This window comes from Pipistrellus kuhlii, unplaced genomic scaffold, assembly GCF_014108245.1.
Source record: "Pipistrellus kuhlii isolate mPipKuh1 unplaced genomic scaffold, mPipKuh1.p scaffold_m20_p_29, whole genome shotgun sequence".
Lineage (NCBI taxonomy): Eukaryota > Metazoa > Chordata > Mammalia > Chiroptera > Vespertilionidae > Pipistrellus > Pipistrellus kuhlii.
In genome coordinates, this window is record NW_023425528.1 from 561,597 (window position 1) to 588,033 (window position 26,437).

Here is a 26,437-nt window from a genome sequence, read left to right on the forward strand (position 1 = left end):
GGTACATCAGATTATGAAATAAGGTTATGATAGAACACAATTATACAAAGCAAATTCATGAAACTGAACTCAGAATACTTAATACTGGATAAATTAATCAGGAAGAATTAGATGATATATTACGCTTGAATAAGAATAGAGAAGAGATCTCAGACTTACATTACATAAATGTAACTGTGCAATTATTCTTAAATATGGATGTGAAAGGAGACTTAAATGTTAAATTAGCATTAGATGTCAATCAAATGTCAAGGAAACAAAGAATAAAACTAGTGATGTGAGGGAAATAAATGTCTAATCTGTTTCCAAGTCCTGTTGAGTCCTCCTATAAAATCTTTCTTAAAGCTCTGTCTGGTTTGGCTCAGTGGATAGAGTGTCGGCCTCCAGACTGAAGGGTCCCAGGTTCAATTCCAGTCAAGGGCACATGCCTAGGTTGTGGGCTCAATCCCAATAAGGGGCATGTAATGCAGGAGACAGCCAATCAATGATTCTCTGTTATCACTGATGTTTCTATCTCTCCCTTCCTCTCTGAAATCAATAAAAATATATTTTAAAAATATTTCTTAAATTTGTCTCCTAAACATTTCTAATACCTCCATCTTAGTCTACCATAACGTTTATTTCCCTCCACTGCAGATTCCCCCAGCTTAAACTCAAAGAACATAATGACACCAGATCCTTTTTGAGAAATTTGTCTAATGAATCCAATCTAATCACATCTTTCTGACTTCAAGACCATCCATAACCCAGTGCCATCTTTCCTATATAAGCTTCTTTTCCATTCCCCCTAACACACCACATTTGCTCTGGTTAGGCCAAGCTGCATACTGTCTCCAAAGCACTATATGCAGCATCTCTATCTTTGCCCCTTCTTAAGGTGTCAGATTCTTTCTGCTCTGTCTGTGCCATTATCCTTGAGGCTCTGATTGAGTACTAACCCATCCAAAATATTTTTCTTTAACTCTCTTACTTCCTTGATTTCCCAATACAATTGTAAATGGAATAACACACTATGTAGATAATTAAAATTGTTTTGTAAGTGTTTATTAAATGGAAGTCTTGTTCCATCAACTATATTGCAAACCCATTGAAGGGATATAATTCAGCATTACCCCAATTATCTCAGTGGGTCTAGGCCATTTTTATTCTAACATTTTGACCCATTTTGATAGAGTAGATATTTGGACCCTAAGGACATGTTGAATTCTTGCTTGTATGTACAAACATTTGATTCAGAATTACATTTCACTGACTATTTTTATTGAGAAAGCATATTAAGAGTGAATTCAACTCACCCAATTTAATCTTCAAAGCAATTTCCTAATAAATACTATTAAAACATTTAAATGTTTTCTGTATTAATTTTTATTTTACTGAAATTTTAATCTTAAACTAACTTTTCCATGTTCATCTTACAATAAATATCACATTTTTTAGAGGTACTCCCTGCACAAAATCCATGCACCAGGGGAAGAGTGTCCCTCAGCCCCAGCCTGCACCCTCTCCAATCTGGAACATTCCTCTCACAATCCAGGATTGCTGGCTCCCAACTGCTTGCCTGCCTGCCTGCATGCCTGCCTGCCTGATTGCCCCTAACTGCTTTTGCCTACCAGCCTGATCACCCCCTAACCAATCCCCTGCCAGCCTGATTGATGCCTAACTGCTCCCTGCTGGCCTGATTGCACCTAACTGCCCTCCCCTATTGGCTTAGTCACCCCTAATTGCCCTCCCCTACAGGCCTGGTTGCCCCCCAACTGCCCTCCCCTGCAGGCCTGGTCTCCCAACTGCCCTCTTCTGCAGGCCTGTTTGCCCACAACTGCCCTTCTCTGCTGGCCATCTTGTGGCGGCCATCTTGTGTCCACATAGGGGCAATCATTTTGACCACATGGCACAGCCGTCTTGTGTGCTGGAGTGATGGTCAATTTACATATTACCTCTTTATTATATAATATAAGTAACATAAAATAAACTTCAAACATTGAAAGTATACAATGTGATAAATTTTGGCATATGTATACATCCCTGCAACCATCACCACAATTAAGATACCCAACCCTCGAACCCTAACCTTAACTCTAACCCTTCTTCAATGTTCCCATTGCCATATGCCCCCCCACCCCCCCAGAAAACCACTAGTCTGCTTTCTGTTTGTATAGATTAGTTTGCATTTTAAAGAGTTTTACATAAATGAAATCATATATTATGTACTCTTTTTTCCCCTGCCTTTTTTCACTCAATATATTTATTTTGGAGTTCATTTACATTGTTATGTTGTATCAATAGTTCAATCCTTTTACTATTTATAGGTATTTCATTGTATGGATATAATACAATGTTTCTTTGTCCATTCTCCTATTGATGGACACATAGGTATTTCAGTTTTTAAATAGTCATGGCTAAGTATTTGCATGTATATGAATTGTCATTTCTCTTGAGCAAATACAGTAAGTCCTCACTTAACGTTGCAAATAGGTTCTTGGAAATTGCTACTTTAAGCAAAATGAAGTATAAAGAAACCAATGTTATCATAGGACTAGAGGCCAAGTGCATGAAATTCGTGCATGGGAAGGGGGGTGTCCCAAAGCCCAGCCTGCACCCTCTCCAATCTGGGATCCCTCTCAAAATCCAGGATTGCTGGCTCCCAACTGCTCACCTGCCTGCCTTCCTGATTGCCCTTAACTGCTTCTGCCTGCCTGACCACTACCCCTAACCACTCCCCTGCCAGCCTGATTGATGCCTAACTGCTCCCCTGCCAGCCTGTTTGCCCCTAACTGCCTTCCCCTGCAGGCCTTGTCCCCCCAACCACTCTCCCCTGCAAGCCTGAGTCCCCCCCCCCCCCCTAACTGCCCTGCCCTGCAGGCCTGATCATCCACAACTACCCTCCCTTACAGGCCTGGTCTCCCAACTGCTTCCCCTGCTGGCCATCTTGTGTCCACATGGGGGCAGGATCTTTGACCAGATGGGGGACGCCATCTTGTGTGTTGGAGTGATGGTCAACCTGCATATTACTCTTATTAGATAGGATAGAGGCCTGGTGCACAAGTGGGGGCTGGCTGGTTAGTCTTGAAGGGTGTCCCAGATAAGGATAGGGGTTCCCTTGGGGCATGGGGAGCCTGGGCAAGGGGCCTGTGGTGGTTTGCAGGCTAGCTACATGCCCTGGTGACCCAAGTGGAGGCCCTGGTAACTGGGATTTATTTATCTTCTACAATTGAAACTTTGTAGCCTAGAGCGAAGCCAAGCCTCCTGCTTGCTCAGTAGTGGCAGCCATTTCTGATGGGATTTACCTTCTATAATTGAAACTTTGTAGCCTGGAGTGGAGGCCTGGGCTGACCAGGGTGTGCGGAAAGCTTGGCTTCCTTCATTGCCAGGGAAACCCAAGCCTCTCCCCTGCTGGCTCTGTGGCTGCAGCCATCTTGGTTGGGATTAATTTGCATACTCATTCCGGATTGGCTTGTGGGTGTGGCTGGTAGGCACGGCTTGTGGGTGTAGTGGAGTGATGGTTAATTTGCATATTACTCTTTTATTAGATAGGATAATTGCTATAAACGAGAGTCAGGTTTTTATAGCATATTTCTGATCCCCAAAACATCACCCAATTTATAAAGACCACAGACATGTCTAATATTAAATATTGAAGTAAATGTGAGCTATACATACATTTAAGAAAAATTAATAAAAACAATTAAGATAATTACTTTCTAACCTGCTGGTTCCAGTTCAGAGTGATGGGTAGCCAGAGCCTCTCCCAGTTGCTCAGGGTAAAAGGCAGAACCCACCTTGGACAGGATAACAGAGCACATTATAGGCACATGGTAGATTATTATTGTAGATTATGCAAGAAGAACAAAGGGTAAAATATTTAACTGCAGCAGTGTTTGACTATATTCTGTGCAGTGAGAAAACCTGAAGCCATTTTCAAGGTCCACCATTTCTTACTTCATTTCAGTCAGGTCAAATTTCTAAACTTTCTAAATCTCCGTTTTTTTGGCTAATGAACAGAAAATAGGATTCTACTGAGTCTCCTATCTACCTACTCTAGGACTTCTGTGAAGATCAAATGAGGTGAGACACGGGAAAACACTTCACAAACATTTGGTTAAACTGTAAGATATTTGTACCTGGCTAGCAAGTTGTGTTCCTGGGTTGAAGAAACTCCAAGGAGGCTAGTTGCTAGGCAGAGGAAGCTGGGTGTTGCTACGTGATGTTATTACCCAGCATCCTCAGCCACCATTTCTGCTGGGTGCCACTTTTTGTGCCATTGAAGCATCGGCTGCCATTTGATGGGGTGTTGATTCTGTGGGGTGTCGCTTCGAGGTAGTGGAAGGGCCTGTGTCCCACTTGGGGGAAGCCAAGTGTTGCTTTGTCAGGTGCCAGGTCCACACTGCCGTTTCACTGTAAATGGCCAGTGCACATCACAGTAGCTCCTGCTTCTTTGAGTGTCTGACCCTTAGTGGTCAATGCATGTCATAGCAACCAGTCAAATGGGCTGAGGGACACTTAGCATATTAGCTATATATATATATATATATATATATATATATATATATATATATATATATATATATATATTTTAGAAGCCCAGTGCGCGAATTTGTGCACAAGTGGGTACCTTCAGCCTGGCCAGGGATCAGGGCCTGTTGGGGCCAGATTGGGGGAGGGACTGTGGAAGGTTGGCCAGCGGTGGGAGGTTGGCTGCGGGAGCTCACTAACCACCAGGGGGCAGCTCCTGAATTGAGCATCTGCCTCCCTGGTGGTCAGTGCATATCATAGCTACCAGCTGGTCATCTGGTTGTAATGGTTGCTTAGCCTTTTATATATAGATAGATTCCTTTCTTAATGTTTTCTTTTAAAAATTTTATTTTATTTACTTATTTATTGTTAATCATCATCTGAGGATATCTTTTCATTGATTTTTAGAGAGAGTGGAAGAAAGGGGGAGAGAAAGAGATAGAGAAACATTGATGTGAGAGAGACACATTAATTGGTTCCCTCCCACATGGCAGGGGATCAAGCCTGCAAATGAGGTGCCCAAAACCAGGACACTTCTGTGGGCTGATGCTCTATCCACTGAGCCAATCTGGCTAGGGCCCTTTCCTAATATTTTCTCTAATGAATTTAGTTTCCATTCTCATCCTTCTTGATTTTGGAAGTTCTCCATTAATGCTTGAATTGATTTTTAATATAAGAAAGATGAGGTACAGCATTCCTTTCTGACACCAGTGGGTTTAAATAATTGTATATTGCTTACTAATTCATTGAAGTGTCTGATTCTCAGTTTTGTTCATTCTGTGGATCATGCATATGGCAAATGTAACTTTTTGCAACGTAATCATTTTCATTAACCCGTGTGGCCACGAAGCAATTTTGACAAATTGTCATTGTTTCCTGTATTTCTTTTTCCGAAGTAGTCTATGACAGATAAACTTTTGTTGAGATTTCACTAAGGCAATTAGATTGTTGACAGATTGTTCAAATGGAAATCAATGTAAAATAGATACATAGGATATTCAAATTAATTATAACTGAATATCTTCAATCATTCTGATAATTTTGCAGGGTAATTTTACTGGCTATTAGTGAAAAGATTTTGATAACTCTAATTGGTGATGGTGGGGTGGCAGCGGGCTTGACTAGTTAGGTTCAAGTTCTGAGAATGAACTCCTAAAATCCAAGGTTGATTAGCTTCATATGATCAGTTATACCTTCAGAATTCCACCTAACACCAAAACCTATATTTCAAACATAAACTTTAAGGTTGTTTCATGATCAAAGAGTTTTCCATCAGTTATACTCAAGATATTTTGGTGATCTTGGCACAACCTCAAAGAATGATGGAACAGAATGCAGAGAACTTTTCTAAGTTTTGTAAGGCAGCAGTTTGGCTGAGACACACACACACACACACACACTTAAAAGAGAGGCTTCTTTGAAAACATATGAAAAGTCTTTTCTTATTATGGAATTCTAACTTATGGCAAAAAATTCAAATGGCTCAAAACTCAGTGCACTTCTTCTGCATCGATATTCCTCCCCAAATGATCCCCAATCATTTAAGCACTTGTGGTAAGCATTTCAATAAGGTGACTGTCCTAAAAGCTGTTTCAGTATATTCGGAAACCATTCCCTTTCATCCCATCTAATATATTTGCCTTTGTTTCCTAGAAAGAAAAAGGTGAAGCAACTTAGAGATTTGGGGACATATCGCCAAATGACCTACACTTAAGCTGGTGTAGCTTCGCAAGATTTTGGTACCCAAAGCAACGGAACCGGGATTTAGCATCCTTCCTCTGATCACACATTTCTTAAAGCAAGCGTTCTTTCTGCACGTTTCCACATCCACAGTCCTCTACCCAACACCTCCTCCAAGCCCGCCCCCCGGTTCCTTCCCACTGTACCTCGCCCCCCCCCACCCCGCCCCCAGCATGCGCATGCGTTCTAAGAACCCCCTACACTCACGGCAGAAGCTGAGAGTATTGTCGGGGGCTATTCTCTCTCCCAGGAACATGGCGGCGAGTCAGGGAGGTGGTGGTAACAGTGGGGGCGGCGGCGGTGGAGGTGGAAGTAGCGGTGGCTGTGGCGCTGCTGGAGGAGGCGGTGGAGCCGGAGGCGGGGGAGGCGGCGGCGGGACCGCGGTGCTGCCCATCCCGGTACCGACTCTTTTCGGTCAGCCTTTCCCTCACGGGCCGCAGTGGAACCCGGGGAGCTTGCAGCCTCAGCACACCGCGAGGAGCCTGGACCGGGCCCTGGAGGAGGCGGGCAATTCAGGCATCCTGAGCCTCAGCGGCAGGAAACTCCGAGACTTCCCGGGCTGCTGCTACGACCTGACGGACACCACCCAAGCAGGTGACAGGACAGAACTGTGGGGTGGCGAGGGAAAGCCGGGCTGAGAAGAGGTGGGGAGAATGGGTGGCTGCGTGGCTGTGTTGTTGGACTCTGCTGGTCTGGGCGGGAGCACGGGGTAGCTATACTGACAAAAGTCAGAGCAGCTTGTGAATGTGGGGGGCAGAGAAGGGGGTAGGGGAGAGGAAGGAATGCTGATTGAAGGATGTATGCAACCGGGTGTTATGTGGGGGGTGAAAGAGCATTATTGTTAAGCGAGTTTCCCTAGTAAGGGGTTGGGAGGGAGGTATTGACACCTTCCTTAATGCACTTCTTCCAACTCTCCTGGATGTTTCCATCTTTCCAGGAGTGGGGGAGAAGAGACAATACATAAAATCATAACCTACACATATTTCTTAAAGGCGTATGTGCCTGCAAGAATGGTATATCCCTTTTCATAGTACAGCAGCAGTACTGCCACGGTTTTGTGTTTTAATCATCTTAGACTATGCTTGTCTTCTTGTCACGTATGCCTTAAAGACCGACATTTTTCATTTTCCTGGTGTTGAGAAGGTAGTGGTGCTTAAATTAGTATTTGCTGCAAATTAAATCATTAATCACATGTCTGGTTACCAGGGGCAAGAATCTTTGTTTCATATTAGTCTTAATTTTTATAGCAAAAATAGCCCAAAATTTTAAGAGCATTTTTGAGAAACAATGAGCTCCATTTTTTTTATGGAGTTATGTGTTAATGGCTTATCATTTTGGATGAAAAATTGGCTATTGAAATGTTATAGATATACTTACTTTCTGGTACTCTTTGTTGTGGATGGCATTTTTTGTTATGAATGCACTCTCTTTCCCCTCTGCCTTCTAACCTATGCTGAATATTTTAGGAGTGTTGAATATTTGGGTGTAAAGAAAGATTTTTTTGCTTTTCATAATCTTTAAATTTGTTATTTATGTCTGCTTTCATTTGCTTTGCTGAAAGAAATAATGGACAAAATTATTTTGATAGCGTAGCAGTTTTCAACAATGTAGTAAGTAAATTCACCCATAATGAGAAGTAATAAATGGCTTCTTATTTTCCTAACACGATTTCAGTGTATTCAGTTTTTGGCTGTTAAATCAAAGTATGTGCTTGGAGAAAGGTGGGGAGAGAAGGACACCCTAAAACTGAATTATTCCACCCAATTAATCTTTTAGGAATTACCCTAAGAACTATAAATGTGTATTTGATCACTGATTTTGTATTTTGGAAAGCATGTTTGAGTATTTCCTCCTTCACTCTGAACAGATTTCCTAGGCAGTATGTGCACATATTCATGGGTACATTGGCAAGATATTATACTACTTGGTATGTTCTTCAAAGGCTTCAAGAGAAATGGTTTCAAATTGTCATTATTGGGATATATTGTTTTGCTTATTATTTTTTTATAACCTCTAAAGGATCTCTCTTTCTGTAGGACAAAGTTTAAGCATCTTAGCTTGGCATTCAGGGCTTTCTTTCACCGTCTGGCTCCAATTTACTATTGCAACTTTACCTCCCCCAAAGCTTCCACATAGAACCCTCTGTTCCAACTAGGTTAACTCCCTGTCCCTCAAATATTTCTGCCTCATCTTTGTACAAGGTCATCCACATGCTTGGGATTTACTTCCTTTCCCCACCTATTTAATTTTGTTCAAGGCCCAGCTTTTCCAAGAAACTGTCTCCAACTCCCTTAGTACTTAGCAGTCTCCTGTTTCTTTTGAATTCCCATGGTATTTATTGTCTTTACCATTTACTTGCTAGTATTGGCTTTATTTTCTTTTATGTTTGTGTCTTTCTGTCTCTGAGGAGATGGAGAGCTCCTTAAAGGAAGGGAACATGTCATATACTTGGTTAGTCTTCTCATTATATATTGCTTATGTTGTACTTGATAATATTTTTTTCATAAATATGAGTATCATGTGGTTATAATTGTTAGCTTTTAAGCCTTCAGTTGGTTTTCTGAGGCAGGCATTAATAAAAACCAGAACCATATTTGTTCTTGGTAAAGCATTCATTTATCATGAACTTTATCAGGGTCTAGAAGAGTAACACAGGACTTTTTGAGATAATTCTACTTCATTTTACTTTTTTTCTTCAAGTGAATGTATGTTCCTTATGGGAACACATCAGAATTTAGATGAGAAATCTGTGAGTGACTCATTTGCTTTTTTTTTTTTCTTTTTGATAAAATTCAGCCATGAACTATTTAGGGGCAGTATTTTAGTGTGTAAGATTAGTATGTGTTATATAATAAGTGAAAGGTGAAAGTAGGTATACTGGAACTGAAGAAAAATAGAGCCTGTTTGAGATTTTATATACATAAGCACACATATACCCACAAACACATATACATAGATTCATGGAATATCCTTCGTTTGATTAGCATAGTTGTTTGTTGATATTGCTATAATTAAAATGACTCTCAGTGGGATAATGGTTCAGAACCAAACTGCTAAGACTACCATATAATGGTTTATTGGATTGGGAAGAGCCTAGAAAAAGAAGAATCTGGGTTTAAAAAAATTAGATAAGAGGGTAAATTGATAAATTTCAAAGGAAGCAGGGAGAGCTTTTTGCATTATTTTGCTGTTCCTTACATATACATAAGATGAAATAGGCCATTGGTTTTCCACCGTGGCTGCACATTGAAACCACAAGGGAGTGTTTATCTTAAACAAAGCAAAACTATCCCTGGGCCCCACCCCAAACCAATTAAATCAGAATCTCAGGGGTTAAGAGACTTAAAAAAAAAAAAAGTCTTCCTAGTGCTTCTAATGTGCAATCAAATAACTCTAAATAACTTATTTTTTTAAGGCACTCAAGAAACATTTATTGTTTGAATGACTGAGAACTGATTAAAGTTTACTGACAAACCTAAAGCCATTAGTTAAGAGGGTCAAAATCCAAAGTAGTGACTAAGTCTTTAAGTTCTAGTTGTGTGAAGCAGAGATTCATTTTTAAAAAGATCATGTGATGTCTATAGTGAATAAAAACTTACCAGGAAGCTATAGTTTTTTCAGTTCCCATGCATTGTTCTGGTTTACATTTAATATTGTTTTATAAATTTGCATTAAGAAAATAGTGCTCCCAAAACATGTAGCAGCAAAATCTTGTTTTCTCTATTAATAGTCTTGCTATGAGGGAAAATGGACAGTAGGTAGCAGTTGGCAAAGTTTATCCTCTGTGTCTTTTTACCTCTACATTTCTGGGGCTTGTTATCCTTCACCTGCCCTCTCCCTCCTGCTGCCTTTCTTGTTTCTTTTTCCCTCTTCAGCTTCACTCTGCTTCCTTTCCTGGGTTGGAGCTCAAAGCTAACCAATTATTGCAACCTTCCAGGAGATTAACATTTAAAAGGAGCGTTAGCTAATTTACTTGAGTCTCCAATTGATGGTTTGTGCTTGTGACTTTTTTTGAAAAGATCTGTCTGCCTGACACGTTTTGATTAAAATCGTCACCCATATAAAGATGTAAAAACAGGCGTCAGTAAGTTGATAACTCATTTTGGGAAAGTAGTTGACTCTTGTAATATCCCATCTTTGATGATCTATATGTAGGCTTGGCAAGACAAAGGGAAATTCCCTAGAACTTTTTCGTCTGTTTGGATACTGTGATAATCTGTTGGCCTAAAAAGAACTTGAAAATGATTTTAGTCGCATATTTGACTTTGTCACCCATGCTACAAATAAGTCTGAGCCTACTTGGAGCTGCTCCCTCTGCTTTTTCATACCTCTTTATATCCATAAACAATAGGTCTGTGAAACAGATTTATGAATTCTTACATACATCTGATTGTGCTGTGTCCTGATTAATCACATGCTTTCCTGTATACCAAGAGTCAACTCTAGTATTTCCTACATGTGCTCGTTCACCTCTTCAACTGTGGGGCATGGTGCATTGTATCAGGTTGTAAAATGGAGCCAGATAAACTTTGCAGCATCTGATTTTTTTTAAATGGAGTGTTATTTTTATTAGAGAAGTTTTATGTTCACAGCAAGATTGAGCAGAAAGTACAATGAGTTTCTACATACGTATAGGTTTCCCTATTATCAACATCCCCACTACATTGACACATTTGTTATAATTTATGAACCCACATTGACACATCATTATCACCCAAAGTCCCTGGTTTACATTAGGGCTCACTCTTGGTGTACATTTTGTGGGTTTGAACAAATATATGATAACATGTATTCACTTTAAGTGCTGTATGGAAGAGTTTTACTGCTCTCAAAACCCTCTGTGCTTTTCCTATTTATCCCACCTCCACCTCAACCCCAATTCCTGGCAACCACTCATCTTTTTATTGTAGCAACATTTGATTTTGTTACATAGGTGAAGGCCTTCTCAGTGCATTCAGTGGAATAAGTTTGTGATTTTGTGGCCTGATTCAAATATCTGCTTTGTTTTATGTAAGAAATGTCTTCCTGAAAAATTCAATGTGAAGCACATTTTTGACAATTAACTCACATTTTAAAACTACATTTTTATTGATTTTAGAGAGAAAAAGAAAGGGAGAGAGAGATAGAAACATTAATGATGAGAGAGAATTATTGATCTGCTGCCTCCTGTATGCTTCCCACAGGAGGATCAAGCCCGAAACCCAGGGTGTGCCCTTAACCAGAACCGATCCCGGGACCCTTCAGTCCCCAGGCTGATGCGCTATCTACTGAGCCAAACTGGCGGGCATTGACTCACATTTTAATTGCTCTATATTGACTTGAGTTGCTGAACCTTGTAGTTATTTCTTTTATTCAGTGATGAATTCTCCTATAGCATAAATATTTACCTTTTAATTTCTTCCCTTTGCAAGTTAAAAATGTTATCTTAAATTGCAGGGCACATTTTTTCATTAAAATAATAGCATTTATATGGCTCTTTATAAGTTTGAAGCAATTTCATATATATTATCCCATTGTATCCTAATAATATAAATAACCCTGTAAGCTTGTCAGAGTACAAAGTATTCCTTGTTGAGAAAGGTTAAGTGATTTGCCCAAAGTTAAATGACTAGTGTATGGCAGAGTGTGGGTCAGAAGCTAGGTTTTTCAACTCTAGCACTCACTATTCAAATGTTACTTCCATTGTAACACATTTCCTTATAACGAAGCTATTATTAAACACTATGCTAATAAATAGCTTTTTTTCTGGAAAAAAAATAAATGCTTGTTTAACTTCATAGGTTATATGTTTTTGTTTGTGTGCAATATTTTTTGTTTTGTGAGTAGTTTTTGCATAGCTTGTCTTAGTGTCTCTCTGATGATTTCAGGATAGACTCATTAAGCAAGCATTTATTGAACTCCAATTTTGAAAACATTGTGGCCAATAGGAAACAAAGACTTGGTTGAATGTGTTCAGTTATATGTGTAACAATTAGAAAAGAATTATGTAACAGTACTTAAGATTGTACACTTTTATAAAGTATACAATAAGTGATATGGAACTGTGGCATAAGGCTTAATTTTATTGGGGGTTAAGTTAGTTTGAGAAAGCTTCCTGTAAAATTAGATATTTCCTGACTCTTGAGGTAAACAATCAGTATGGGATCAAGTTTTGATTAGGCAGGAGTGACAGTTGCAGAATTTCAGGGGAGAAATTGCATGGTGGATACACAGTTGAGAATGACATTGTGCTTTAAGGTTTGTTAACTAAGGTTTGTTCTGTGTTTTCTCAAACACACTTAGAGGCTGAGAGGTGTGAACTGGTGGAGATTTCAGTGTTAGAATGCAAGATTAGGAGGGAGGACTTTCATTTGGGATGGGAAGCTGTTAGCCATTAAAGAGAGGAGTAACCTAACTTTTGCAAACGTGAAGGTGAAGGTAGATGTCTGGGAACACTAATGCCTTACGTTTTAATCTTAAAGAAGTGAAGTATATCATCAGGGTGAACAAGCTTAGTGAGCACAAGAAAGGTATGGAGTAGAGCAAAATGCTTTAAGGAGTCAGTATGGAGAATAAGTCAGTTTAGAATTAGGACTGTGTGGTAAGCAGCTAAAGTAGTTGCTTTTGGAATATCTGAGCTTATCATGTTTTCAGAAAAAAGAATTATATATTGTATTACAGGCAAGAGAACCTAAGTGGTGATTGGAATATTTCAGAATTGGGATTATAGGAACTTTCCTTAAAATTTAAATTTTTGATCTAGATTGTTGGTAATTCAAATAATCATTTGTATATTCATCTCCAGAAGCATAAAGGTGGACAAAATCCTTATTGACAGTGTAAGAGATAATGTTAGAGACACTTTTCATAAATACAAGTAATTGAGAACTTACAGCATATTGGTCCTGGGAGGTGGTATTTGTTTAAGTTTTAAGATATACAGTGAAACTTTGCAAAAAGACATATAACTCTCCAAGCCTATCCCAGTAGGCGACTTTAAGGGATACTTAAACTGTGTGATGCCCATGCTCTTTCTACAGAGGCTGTTTGTCATCATGATCTAGAAAGGGAAATACTTTCTATTTCCTTTTTTTCTCTAGATTTTGAGTATATTCAGATATTTCTTGAAGCATTGTAATACTCTTAATCAGTTCTTGAAAAGCTTGAGAAAGTTTTGTTTGCTTCCCTTTTATAGAAAAAAAAAATCTTACACTCCAGGGAACTATTTAATATAATTAAAGGAAACTGTACAAGTCAGTTTTATAACAATAATTTGAGTTGTGTTTAGTCTTACTTTAAATTAGTGCACTCAGTCTGTTAAAGGTCAAACTTTTTAAATCATTGTATTTCTCCTGTTTCAAATAAACTATAAATTGATAGCATTCCACTTATAGAATGCCAGTCAATGGACTGTAATGGATAAATTAAACAATGGAAAATTAAAAATGAAAAATTTTAAAGAAAATTGTCTTTTTTTTTAATAGGGAAGTAAGTCCTTTCCTGTTTGTGGAAATTATTGATTCTGTATACTCTCTTATAATTTGTCACAGTGATTGTTGTCACTTTATCTTTAAATTAATAGCTTCAGTCTCAGTAGATTTTTATGTATAATATTAACGACTCAAGGTGACAAGAACCAGAAATAAAGTAACTGTGGCATAAACTTTTATTTAAATTTTATGGAGACTAACTGATTCTGGAATATTTGTGAATTTGGATTTAAAAAAAAAAAAAAAAAAGTGGCTTCATTAAATGATTATATTAATAAGAGATTTAGAATGTGTAGTGTAGAATTTTCCCCTCTTAAAAAAGTAATTACAATGTGTAAATCCTTAATACTTAGAGCTAATTGGTTGGGATGTCAATGTCAATGGGAAATCAATTACTTTTAAAGATATTTATAAATTAAAAATAGTAAATTGAACATAGATAATTGTCTCTTTAAACTACTTTAATGGGTTTGTGAGAATGGATTTGTTGTATTTATTTTATGTATATGGACAAGGTTGTAAAGTTGCTGCCTTTAAGAAATTCTACCTAATAAAAGAGTAATATGCAAATTAACCACCACTCCACTACACACACAAGCCACACCCATTAGCTACGCCCACCAGCCAATCAGAGCGAGTATGCAAATAAACCCAACCAAGATGGCTACCAGGAGGGAGGCTTGGGTTTCCCAGGCAATGGAAGAAGCCAAGCTTTCTGCCTGCCCTAGCCGGCCTAAGCCTCCACTCAAGGCTACAAAGTTTCAATTATAGAAGGTAAACTTATCCAAACAGAAATGGCGGCAGCCATGGGGTGAGCAGGAGCCTTGGCTGGCCTGCAAACCATCACGGGCTGCCCCACGCCCCAAGGGAACCCCCACCCTGATCCTGGACACCCTTCAGGGCAAACCAGCTGGCCCCCACCCATGCACCAGGCCTTTAACCTATCTAATAAAAGAGTAAAAGGCAGATTGACTATCACTCCAACACACAAGATGGCTGCCCCATGTGGTCAAAGATCCTGTCCCCATGTGGACACAAGATGGCCACCACAAGATGGCCAGCAGGGGAGGGCAGTTGGGAGGCACCAGACCTGCAAGGGAGGGCAATTGGGAGGCCCCAAGCCAGCAAGGAAGGGCAGTTGAAGACAATCAACTCTGCAGGGGAAGGCAGTTAGGGGTGACCAGGCCAGCAGAGGGGGGAAATTGGGGGCAAACAGGCTGGCAGGGGAGCAGTTAGGTATCAATCAGGCTGGCAGGGGAGTGGTTAGGGGGTGATCAGGCTGGCAGGCAGAAGTGGTTGGGGGAAATCAGGAAGGCAGGCAAGTGAGCAGTTGGGAGCCAGCAGTTCTGATTGTGAGAGTGATGTCCTACTGCCGGTTTAGGCCTGATCCCACCGGCAGTTGGACATCCCTTGAGGGGTTCCAGATTGGAGAGGTTGCAGGCTGGGCTTGGGGGATTCCCCCCACCCCCTGCCCCGTGCATGAATTTCATGCACCAGGCCTCTAGTTATTTAATAGTGGTATAAAATAAGTATTCACATATCTATTATATGGGTTAAATTGCTGGTTCACAACCTGGGGAAGACTAGTTCTGAGGGAATATTTGGTAATGTCTTGAGACACTTTTGATTGTCACAACTTGGGGTTGCTGGTGACATCTAGTGGTTAGAAGCCAGGGATGCTACTAAGCTGCCAGCAGTGAACAGGACTGCCCAAACCACAAAGACATATCTGCTTCAAAATACCAATGATACCAAGACTGAGAAATGCAGTGCTAGTGTAAGACAAATGTCATAAGTGAAAACAAAGTGTAATTCAGGTTCAAAGTGAGTGAGATGACATCTTATTGTATTGGTAGAGCATCAGAAAGGGCTTTATAAAGGAGACCAAGGATGGGGCTTGAAGGAGGACCTGATTTTATAATTACTCATAAAAGGAGGTAACTAAATGAATATTGACATCCCAGACTCTCTTCAAACTTAAAATATCAATAAAACAAAACAACTCTTGTTATTGAGCCCAGACCCCCTGGTCTTCCAAACCAGAAACTTGGGAATGACTCTGGACTCTTCTCCTCTCTTACCGTCTATATCTAATTAGGAACTGAGGCCTGTGGTCTTTGAATAGCTTTCAGATCTGTTTCCTTCCTGTCTATTTTCACTACCATTGTTGTTCAGGTCCTTCCCTCCTCACCATTAACTGGACTCATCAACAGCTATCCTGCATGATCTATTTTCCTCACTTTTGGTCAAATCCAGTTAGTCCTTCACATTGTAGCCAGAGTACTCTTTCTAATATGCAAATCTGATTGTCACTTGTGTTGGGCCAGCACAGCCAAGGGTTCCACGAGCCTGAGGGGAGGAGGAAGGATTAAAAAAAAGACAGACAGAGAGAATAAGCTGGGGCCCTATGCTTCTCCTGTGCCTGGCTTGAGGCCACAAAGAGAGATCCAGACGGCAAGCTGATTCTTTATTTTATAGTCAGAGGTATAAAAGGTAGTGGTCACCATAGTTACAATGTTCTTGTGAGTTTCACTTGTTTTGGCAGCACTTGCTGCACCTCTCACAGCCCATTAGCTAACCAGGAAGGATCTAGGGAACTTCCTAAGGTCAAGCTTAATTATGCTAAGAGGGCTGTGCCCTCTAAGCTGACACTTATTTGTGGCTTTGCCAACATGTCAGTCCGAGATTTAACCCTATAGTTGCTCCCTACACCTCCCTTCCAGAGTCTCTTCAAACTTAAAATATTGTTTGCTTTTATTTTTAAGCTACTACAGTAAAACTTACACATCAAGAAGAAAGCTCTGACTATTAGACAATAACAGAACAATGCCAATATAAAACCCAAACTACAGACATGTTAACATTTTCAGCTACAAAATGAAAGTTATCTACTCAGCCTCCTCAGATTTGGCCATGCAAGACTTTACAGAAAACTGGCAGCTCACCAATGCTAGTCAGCACCTTGGTCCCTTGCTTAGCCTTCATTTTTTGTCTTCTGCATCACTGTCATTGGGGCAACTCTTAGTCTTTTGAACAAAGGGACAAGGAGTTTCTCTGGGTCCCCTGTACCTCCTCTAGCCGCCAGTGCTGCTTCTCCCTCTTCTTGATGAGAAAGCACTACAGCTGCTACAGATTGGCGAGCCTCTGTGGGATGGTCTTGGCATTCAGGCTGCTGCTGTTGTTGATGATGCTCTGGCTTCTCTAGATTCTAGATTCTTAGATGCTGTCGGTGACAAGATGTTGTCAATGCGAGGCTGGTGCTGTTGGATTTCTTTCTGAAGGGTCTGTATTTTCTTTATAGTCCTCAGATTTGGACAGTCTTAATTTCCCATGTTTTACACCTAACTATTACTGAACATTGTACCCTACCTTCATTTTTGCTTTCTGCACACATGCTTTAAGGGGGCCTTCTTTCACCTTATAATTGGAGTTCCCCCAAACTCGGGCCCCATGTTGGGTGCCACATGTACTGGGCCAGTACAGCCAAGGGTTCCATGAGCCTGATTGGGTGTGGTGAAGGATTAAAGAAAAGACAAAGAGAATAAGCTGGGGCCCTGTGCTTCTCCTGTGCCTGACGGAGGCCACAGAGAGAGATCCAGACAGCAAGCTGGTGATTTACTTTATAATCAGAGGTAAACAAGGTAGTGGTCACCATAGTTACAATGTTCTTGTGAGTTTCACTTGTTTTGGCAGCACTTGCTGCACCTCCCACAGCCCATCAGGTACCGTACCCAGGAAGGATCTAGGGAACTTCCTAAGGTCAAGCTTAATTATGCTAACAGGGCTGTGCCCTCTAAGCTGAGACTTGTTTGTGGCTTTGCCAACAGGTCAGTCCTATAGCAGCTCCCTAGAGTCACTTGTAACTACTAAAACACCTGGAATGAATAAGCCAGCTCCTTAACAATAAATAGATGGTTTATTCCTTGTTTTGAACACTTAAAAATGTGAAAACAAGCTAATACATAAATTATGCTTTATATAACTGATGATTTTAATTAAAAAAATTTCCCATTACAATTTATATTCAATATTACTTTGTATTAGTTTGAGGTGTACCGCATAGTGGTTAGACAATGATATACTTTACAAAGTGATTCCCCTATATTTCCAGTACCTACTGGATACCATACATAGTTATTACAGTATTGCTGAATATACTAGCATGTTCTATGCTGTACTTTATATTCCCATGACTATTTTGTAACTACCAATTTGTGCTTCTTAGTCCCTTCACCTTTTTCATTCAGTCCCCCAACCCCCTCTCACCTGGCAACCATCAGTCTGTTTCAATTTTGTTTGTTTGATTTTTTGTTCTTTAGATTCCACATATAAGTGCAATCATATGCTATTTGTCTTTCTCTGACTGACTTATTTTGAGACAAGCCAGTAAGCCAGGAGAAGTGGAATAGGGAAACAGATAGCTGAACAAACTTACATCAATTTACAACAGATGCAGAAGGTCACCTCCCTAGAAATAATATCTAGGCCTCAGTCGTATTTAAGCTCCAAACCCAGAAAAGTACAAAACCAGGTGGGTGACACTAGGACCAGCTGTGATGACTGACAACTCCCTGCCCTGACGCTGACCAATTAGTGAAGACCCAAAAGCAACACACTTAGAAAACTGATGAATTTTCTATTGAAACCCTCTGCTGAAACCTCCCCTAAGATTCCTGCCTGTAAGAAAGAAATAAAGCCTCAAGACAAAGGGTGCAGCTTGTGCTCTTCCTCTGGGGACCCTCCCATTATTCCCTTTCCCCTCTTCTTCCCCTATAGGCATGCATCTCCTAAACCTTAAGGGACCTCACGAGACTTGCAACCTGGGGAGCAATGGGCAGCAGCAGGCTAGTCCCCTGAACCTGTTCCCAAGACCCCCTTTTCTCTGACTTCCCAGAGAGCTAGGGCAGCCCAGTCTAGGTTCTCCTGTTGCTGCTTCTATACTAAGCCCATTCTTATTTTACTGTCCCCAGCTTTAATAAATGTTCCCTCATAGTTATCTGGACTCCTGTTGTGAAATTTTTCCCATACGAAGTCAATAACCCACACTCTGCTGGCTGACCCTAGGCAGATCCGCCAAGGACCAGATCCTTTTCTGGTAATAATTATTCTATACCTCTGGTATAGCAGCTGTGATCCTTTGCTGCAATGAACACATTTCCTGGATTGTAGCATTCACCTTTAATTAAATAACTTCTGGAAAAAAATACTACCACAATAAGCACATACATGAATTTCAGAAATATTAACATTAGAAGAAAATTTGCATTGTAAAATAAAAAATATGCTATTTATTTACATTTCTCTTGTTGATTTGGAAGTTCTTTAAATATAGTTACTTTGTTGCCACTCCAACACTTTCATTAGAGGTATAAAATAAGAAAGAAGCATGGCAACCCAATATGCCGACTTTTGTTCTATGTATGTAACATAACCTAGTGGAATGGCTCTGCCATGTGTTCATTTGATGATCATGCACATCTCCATAAAGTCCACATCGACAAGGCTCAACTACAGTGTATAGGGCACTCATTAAGTAGGTGTTTAATTTGTTCAGTTAAGCCTGGGTGCCTTTCCAGGTCCTCCACAATTTGTCTCTTCCCACTCCCCCTGTGTTTCCCACTACTTTCATATATGTATCATTTTCTCCAGTCAAATTGGACTCATTGGCTCCCTGACTTTTCTTTTTACTGCTTTGTAATGTTATTTTAAAAAATGGAAAACTATTAGAAAAGAAAAAAGAAATAACAGCTTATTATTACTTTATAAGGAGAGATATGATTCTTTACCTGTTGCAAATTAACTATGTTTTTTTTCCTATGTTTTTTATCATTGTCATGTTACATCATTGGATATGTTTTTTATTTTAGAACTAGAGGCCTGGTGCACAAAATTTGTGCATGGAGGTGTGTGTGTGTGTGTGTGTGTGTGTGTCCCTCAGCCCAGCCTGCACCCTCTCCAATCTGGGACCCCTTTAGGGACATCCCTCTCACAATCCAGGCCTGCTGGCTCCCAACTGCTCACTTGCCTACCTGCCTGATTGCCCCTAACCGCTTCAGCCTGCCAGCCTGATCACCTCCTAACCACTCCCCTGTCAACCTGATAGATGCCTAACTGCTCTGCTGCTGGTCCAATTGCCCCCTAACTCCCCTCCCCCGCAAGCGTGGTAACCCCCAAGTGCCCTCCGCTGCTTGCCCAGTAACCCTTAACTGCCCACCCTTGCCAGCCTGGTCCACCACAACTGCTCTCCTCTGCTGGCCCAGTAACCCCTAACTGCCCTCCCTTGGAGGCCTGATCACCCCCAACTGCCCTTCCCTGCAAGCCTGGGTCCCCCCCAATTCCCCTCCCCTGCAGGCTGGGTCCCCCCAACTGCTTTCCCTTGCAGGCTTGGTCCCTCCCAACTGCCCTCTCCTGCTGGCCTGATTGCCCCCAACTGCCCTCCCCTGCAGGCCTAGTCCCCCCCAACTGTCCTCTTTTGCAGGCCTGGGTCCCCCCCAATACCCTCCCTTGTAAGCTTGGTCCCTCCCAACTGCCTTCCCCTGCTGGCCCAATCCCCCCTAACTGCCCTCCCCTGCTGGCCTTGTCCCTTCAACTGCCCTTCCCTGTAGGCCTGGTCCTCCCAACTGTCCTTCCCTGCAAGCCTGGGTCCCCCTACTGTACTCCCCTGCAAGCCAGGGTTCCCCTCCCTCCCCCCCAACTGCTCTGTCCTATAGGCCTGGTTACCCCTAAATGTCCTCCCCTGCTGGCCTGGTGTCTCCCATTTGCCCTCTCCTGCAGGCCTGGTATCTTCCGACTGCCCTTCTCTGCCTACCCAGTCACCCCTAACTGCCCTCCCCTGCTGGCATGATTACCCACAATTGCCCTCCCCTGCCGGCCATCTTGTGTCAGCCATCTGTGTTCACATGGGGGCAGCCATCTTTGACCATATAGGATCAGCCATCTTGTGTCTTGGAGTGATGGTCATTTTGCATATCACTCTTTTAAAAAAATATATATTTTATTGATTTTTTACAGAGACGAAGGGATAGAGATAGAGAGTTAGAAACATCAATGAGAGAGAAACATCGACCAGCTGCCTCCTGCACACCTCCTATTGGGGATGTGCCCACAACCAAGGTACATGCCCTTGACTAGAATCGAACCTGAGACCCTTCAGTCCACAGGCTGATGCTCTATCCACTGAGCCAAACCAGTTTCGGCAGCATATTACTCTTATTAGATAGGATAGTTGACGGCTTCTAAATATTTAGGTTAACTAATAAAGTTGATATTAAGTAATGTTTATGACGTTAATATATTTGGCATTGAAAATATGAAATTATAAAATGCTTTGAGGATTAATATGTTGTTTTAAACAAATTCTACCTTTACAAATCATATTTGTAGTTGAAGTTTAGGAAATTTGGGAGACGAATGCACATTTTGGACTTAAGTTTAGCAGTTTTCCTATCAGTGTAGCTGTAAATTATGTAAAATTGTATCTTTACATGTCTTGGTCTAGTTTCATCTTCTTACATTTGTCTGCTGTCTGCCATTTACCATCAGCAAAGCTAAGGTTATGAATTTCCTGCTTTCGGTTGCAAAGTTTATCATCTTCAGTAGGATCAGAGCTTAAAGGCCTTCATAAACAGCTGCTGTTTATGTTCACTGCTTCTTGTTTTGTAAAAAGCTTCATCATCTCATGACTAAATTTTCTCAACATTTATCAATGAAATGCTATTGCCTCAAAAGTCTTCCCATTATCACCCCCGCCTGTCTATTGTATACTCTTTTTCCAAGTTTTTTTTTTTTTTTTTTTTTTTTAGCATTTTCTTTATGCCAGTGTTCCATTAGAGAAAAATATGTTATATCATGATTTTTAGAGACTGTCTATTGTATGGATGTGCCATACTCAATATAACCATCTTTCTTTTGTTAGATATTTTAAGTTACTATTTTATATGAGCATATAGCCAGGCACAGTTGCAATGAATAAATTTTCTCTATAGTATCATTCATCATAAATTTAATAACTTTTCTGGAAAAATAACACTATCATAATAGCCTTACATTGCTTCTCCCAAGAAGAATTTGAACTTGAGAGCAGATAATGCATTCTATAGAAAAATTTCCTGTAGTGTTTGGTTCAATGCTATGCCTATTTGCAACAATTGATAGTAAATGGCTTTTCAAACTTCTAAGCTTAAAATTATGGAAAGAAGCATGACAACTTCATATGCCGACTTCTTGTTCAATGTGCAACATAACCTAGTGAAATGGCTCTGCCATGGTACCTTGATGATCACGCACATCTCCACAAAGTCCACATCGATAAGGCTCAACTACAGTCTGATTGAAATTTTGGGGGAAGAGTCCATGATCCTCTGTGGTACATGATAAGATAGATGACACAAAATCATTTCTTAATCACTTTCTTATCTTGTGGGAGGCTGCCCCAAGGCTTATTGTCTCCTTCCCTCATTCTGGCAAGACATGGGACATTCTTTGTCCAGCCGAAAGTATAAAGTTGCAAAGTTGCAATCTAGAGTTGACTCCTCAGTAACAGAGCAACTCACTGTTCATGTTGTCTGTCACTTGGTCCCTTCTTTCAGTGTTGTGTTGTGGGACTGGGACATGGGGCACTGACACCCACCATACTCATCATGCCTTTTCTGTCTGTGTTTGCTATAAACTGAATCCATTTGGTCTTACTAATATCTGCCACTTGTCCACTTAACATAAACTAATGGGATTTTCTTTGGCTGGTTTGTGGAATCTGTCATTTTGTAATTAGTCAATTGACTTTGACTTGCTTTTTAATTTCAGCATCCAATATATGTGCTTTGTTGTTAAATAGCTAAAGTAAGGATGTTCTCTAAATATAGTATTTTTTTCTTAAGGAGCACAGTATATAGTATACTGCATGTAAACTTTGTCATAATATGGACACATTAAAGATGAAACATAGTTTCATTTAGCATGGTAGCTTGCCCCACTCCCCCTTTTTTATTATAACTTTCCTTTAAGGACTACAGTACTTTTGGAATCCAAGGCCTACTAGTTTACCCGGGGAATCAGTTTGATGCAGAGTTTTCTCATATTATCTTATTACATTAGACTTTCCTTTCTCATGCAGTAGAAATGTACTTAGGTGTATTAATTAAGGTAAATAAAAAGTATACTGTATAAGCAGATCCATTTGATTTTCAGTGTCTAGCTGATCTTGACTCAGGCAGAAGGAGCATTAATATCAGATAAATCATGTGTCAATTGTGATGTCTTGGAGATGACATGTTTTGCCACTGCTTACTTAATTAATCAGACTAATTATAACAATTCAGATTTTATAGTTTTTGGTTTTGGCTTTAAAAATAATTTGCATTAAAGCACGATTTTGACATTATAAATTGCATACATTCATAGTAATCTCCATTTTTAAAATTATGACATAGTAGAATGGCAATATAACGTGACTCAATAAAGTGAAAGAAATTTGGTAGCAGAACAAGTTGTGCCCCATAAAAATTAAATGATTATATATAAATCAACTTAAGCCTGTAATTGTCTGCATATATCATTCTTTTTTTAATCCTCACCAAGGACATTTTTTTTCCATTGATTCCAGAGAGAGAGGAAAGGAGAGAGAAACATCAATATGAGACAGAAACATTGATTGGTTGCCTCCCATAAGCCTTCCAACTGGGGATCGAACCCACAACCTGCATATGTGCCTAACCGGGAATTGAACTCACAGTCCTTTGGTGCACAGAATGATGTTCTAGACAACTGAGCCACACCAGCAGTGGCTGCATATATCATTTTCATGAATGGAATATGTAAATAATATAGAATTTAATGTACCTTGTAAAACATAATAACTTTAAAATATTATAAGATTAATTGTGGTTTTCTTTTAACAGAAGCAATGCCTGCTTATTGTAGAAAATTTGGAAAATAAAAGCCTAGAAAAGAAAACAGAAATCAATTGTCATTCCACTGACCTTGAATAAATATTGAAATTTTGGTATATGTTTTTCATACCTCTCATTCATAACCTTGTGCATACCTGTAGGTCTTTATATGTATATGTACGAGTATATAAAATGTACATTTTTAAAGGAAATAACTGACTCATACTGTTTATATAGTATTACATAGTTTAACTGTATTGAATTTATTGGGCTGATGTTGGTTAATCAAACCATGCAGGTTTTATTTATTTTTTTTTTACTCATTCTTTTTTATTTTTTATTTTATTTTATTTATTTAAAAAAATATTTTTATTGATTTTTTTACAGAGAGGAAGGGAGAGAGATAGAGAGCTAGAAACATCGATGAGAGAGAAACATGGACCAGCTGCCTCTTGCACACTCCCTACCGGGGATGTGCCCGCAACCAACGTACATGCCCCTGACCGGAATCGAACCTGGGACCTTTCAGTCCGCAGACCGACGCTCTACCACTGAGCCAAACCAGTTTCGGCAAACCATGCAGGTTTTAAGTATCCTACTTAATAAAAGAGTAATATGCAAATTAACCATCACTCAGCTCCTCAAGCCCTGCCCACAAGCCACACTCACCAGCCAATCAGAGTGAGTATGCAAATAAACCCAACCAAGATTGCTACAGCTACAGAGAGCAGGAGGGATGTATTTCGCCAGCAACGGAAAAAGCCAAGCTTTCTGCCTGCTCTTGCCAGCCTAAACCTCCACTCAAGGATACAAAGGTTCAATTATAGAAGGCAAACAAATCCAAACAGAAACCACTGCCACCATGGAGTGAGCAAGAGACTTGGCTCCGCTCCAGGCTACCAAGTTTCAATTGTAGAAAGTAAATATATCCCAGATACCAGGGCCTCCACTTGGGTTGCTGTGGGGCATGGCCGGCCTGAAAACCACCACAGGCCCCTTGCTCAGGCTGCCCCACACCCCAAGGGAACCCCCACCCTGATCCAGGACATCCTTCAGGGCAAACCAGCTGGCCCCCACCCGTGTACCAGGCCTCTATTGTATCTAATAAAAGAGTAACATGCAGATTGACCATCATTCCAACATACAATATGGCTGCCCCCATGTGGTCAAATATCCTGCCCCTATGTGAACACAAGAGGTCCAACAGGGGAGGGCAGTTGGGAGGGAATAGGCCTGCAGGGGAAAGCAGTTGGGAGGCACCTGGCCTGCAAGGAGGACAGTTGAAGCCTATCAACCCTGCAGAGAGTAGCAGTTAGGGGTGACTAGGTCGGCAGAGGAGGGAAGTTGGGGGCAAACAGGCTGGCAGGAGAGAGTTAGGCATCAATCAGGCTGGCATGGGAGTGGTTAGGGGGTGATCAAGCTGGCAGGCAGAAGCAGTTAGGGGCAATCAGGAAGGCAGGCAGGTGAGCATTTGGGAGCCGGCAGTTCTGGATTATGAGAGTGATGTCCGACTGCCCATTTAGGCTCAATCCTACTGGGATCGGGCCTAAACGGGCAGTCGGACATTCCTTGAGGGGTCCCAGATTGGAGAGGTTGCAGGCTAGGCTGAGGGACAACCCCCCCACCCCCACCCCGTGCACGGGTTTCATGCACCAGGCCTCTAGTATCTATCTATCTATCTATCTATCTATCTATCTATCTATCTATCTATCTATCTATCTATAAAAGCCTAAGCAACAGAACTACTGAACAACCAAACGACTGGTCGACCAGTGGCTATGATGCGCACTAAACACCAGGGGACAGACACTTCAAAGTAGGAGCTGCCCTTTGGTGGTCAGTGTGCTCCCATAGTGGGTGTGCTGCTCAGCTGACTGACCCATCCTGGAGGCCCACCAGCCTGGTGGCAGCCACTAACTCCCTCAGTAGTCCTGCAGGTCCAATCTCTGGAGAATGGGCCAGACACTAATGGACCGGCACTGCTGGCATGATCTGACAGCGCTGCTGGCCTCCTAGAAGTTGGTCTTGAGCACTGTGGCTGCTTCCCCTCCCTAGATGCTCCACAAGGAAGAAAAAATATATAAGTGGCTGCCAGGTGGCTCCCTACAACCAGCGTGAATGTAAGAGGGGCATATCTGGATCCCAGGGTGGCAAGGGTTTCCCACCGCCCACCCAAAGGGCCAATTGCGTCCCGCCCTCTCCCCCCTTCTTGGGATAGGTGCCAGATGCAAGGCTCACGGCTGGCTGGTGAATGCCACTGTGGCAGCGCGACCCTCTGTTGATCAGAACCGACTTGGTGGGAGGCTGCAGCAGGTGCAGCAGGGCCGGGATGAGTGGGAGTGGCAGGCAGGAGTGGCAGGTGGCATTGGACTGGCTGTTTCTGCCCAACCCATCCCCGCAGGCCACACTGAGGGACCCCCACCCATGCACAAATTTGTGAACCGGGCCTCTAGTAGTTTTATATTTTAAACTAGAGGCCCGATGCATGAAATTCATGCAAGGGGCTCCACCTTCACAGCCCCAACTTTGTCCAGAAGGTCGTCCAGAAGGCTATCTGGTCTTATTAGCATATTATGCTTTTATTATTATAGATTGTTCCAGTTATTTAACTGGAGCATTCTTATTTCCATAGTAAGGATTTAAGTCTGTGATATTTTTAAAAGCTGCAAGATATTTGATTTTATGTACATATCATGCTTTATTTGGTATTTACCTATTGTTGGGCATTTAAAATGTTTCTAATTTTTTATTATTTTAAATAATCTTAAAATGCACATATTTTATTCATATTTATTTGTTTTTAAAAACTGCTAGAGACTTAATTTTAGATCA

General features: G+C 41.0%; 1 protein-coding gene across 4 annotated transcripts in view; it reads left to right on the plus strand.

Moving 5' to 3' along the window:
* The first annotated feature begins 6,448 nt into the window (after nt 1–6,448).
* The window catches only part of LRCH2 (leucine rich repeats and calponin homology domain containing 2), a 127,733-nt gene continuing 107,744 nt past the window's right edge, over nt 6,449–26,437 (plus strand). For all 4 annotated transcript variants that reach the window (XM_036454450.2, XM_036454451.2, XM_036454452.2 and 1 more), the window contains exon 1: nt 6,449–6,843. In XM_036454450.2, coding sequence (XP_036310343.1) covers nt 6,504–6,843 — 340 coding nt within the window. In that variant the 5' untranslated portion in view covers nt 6,449–6,503. The remainder of the gene's footprint in view (nt 6,844–26,437) is intronic.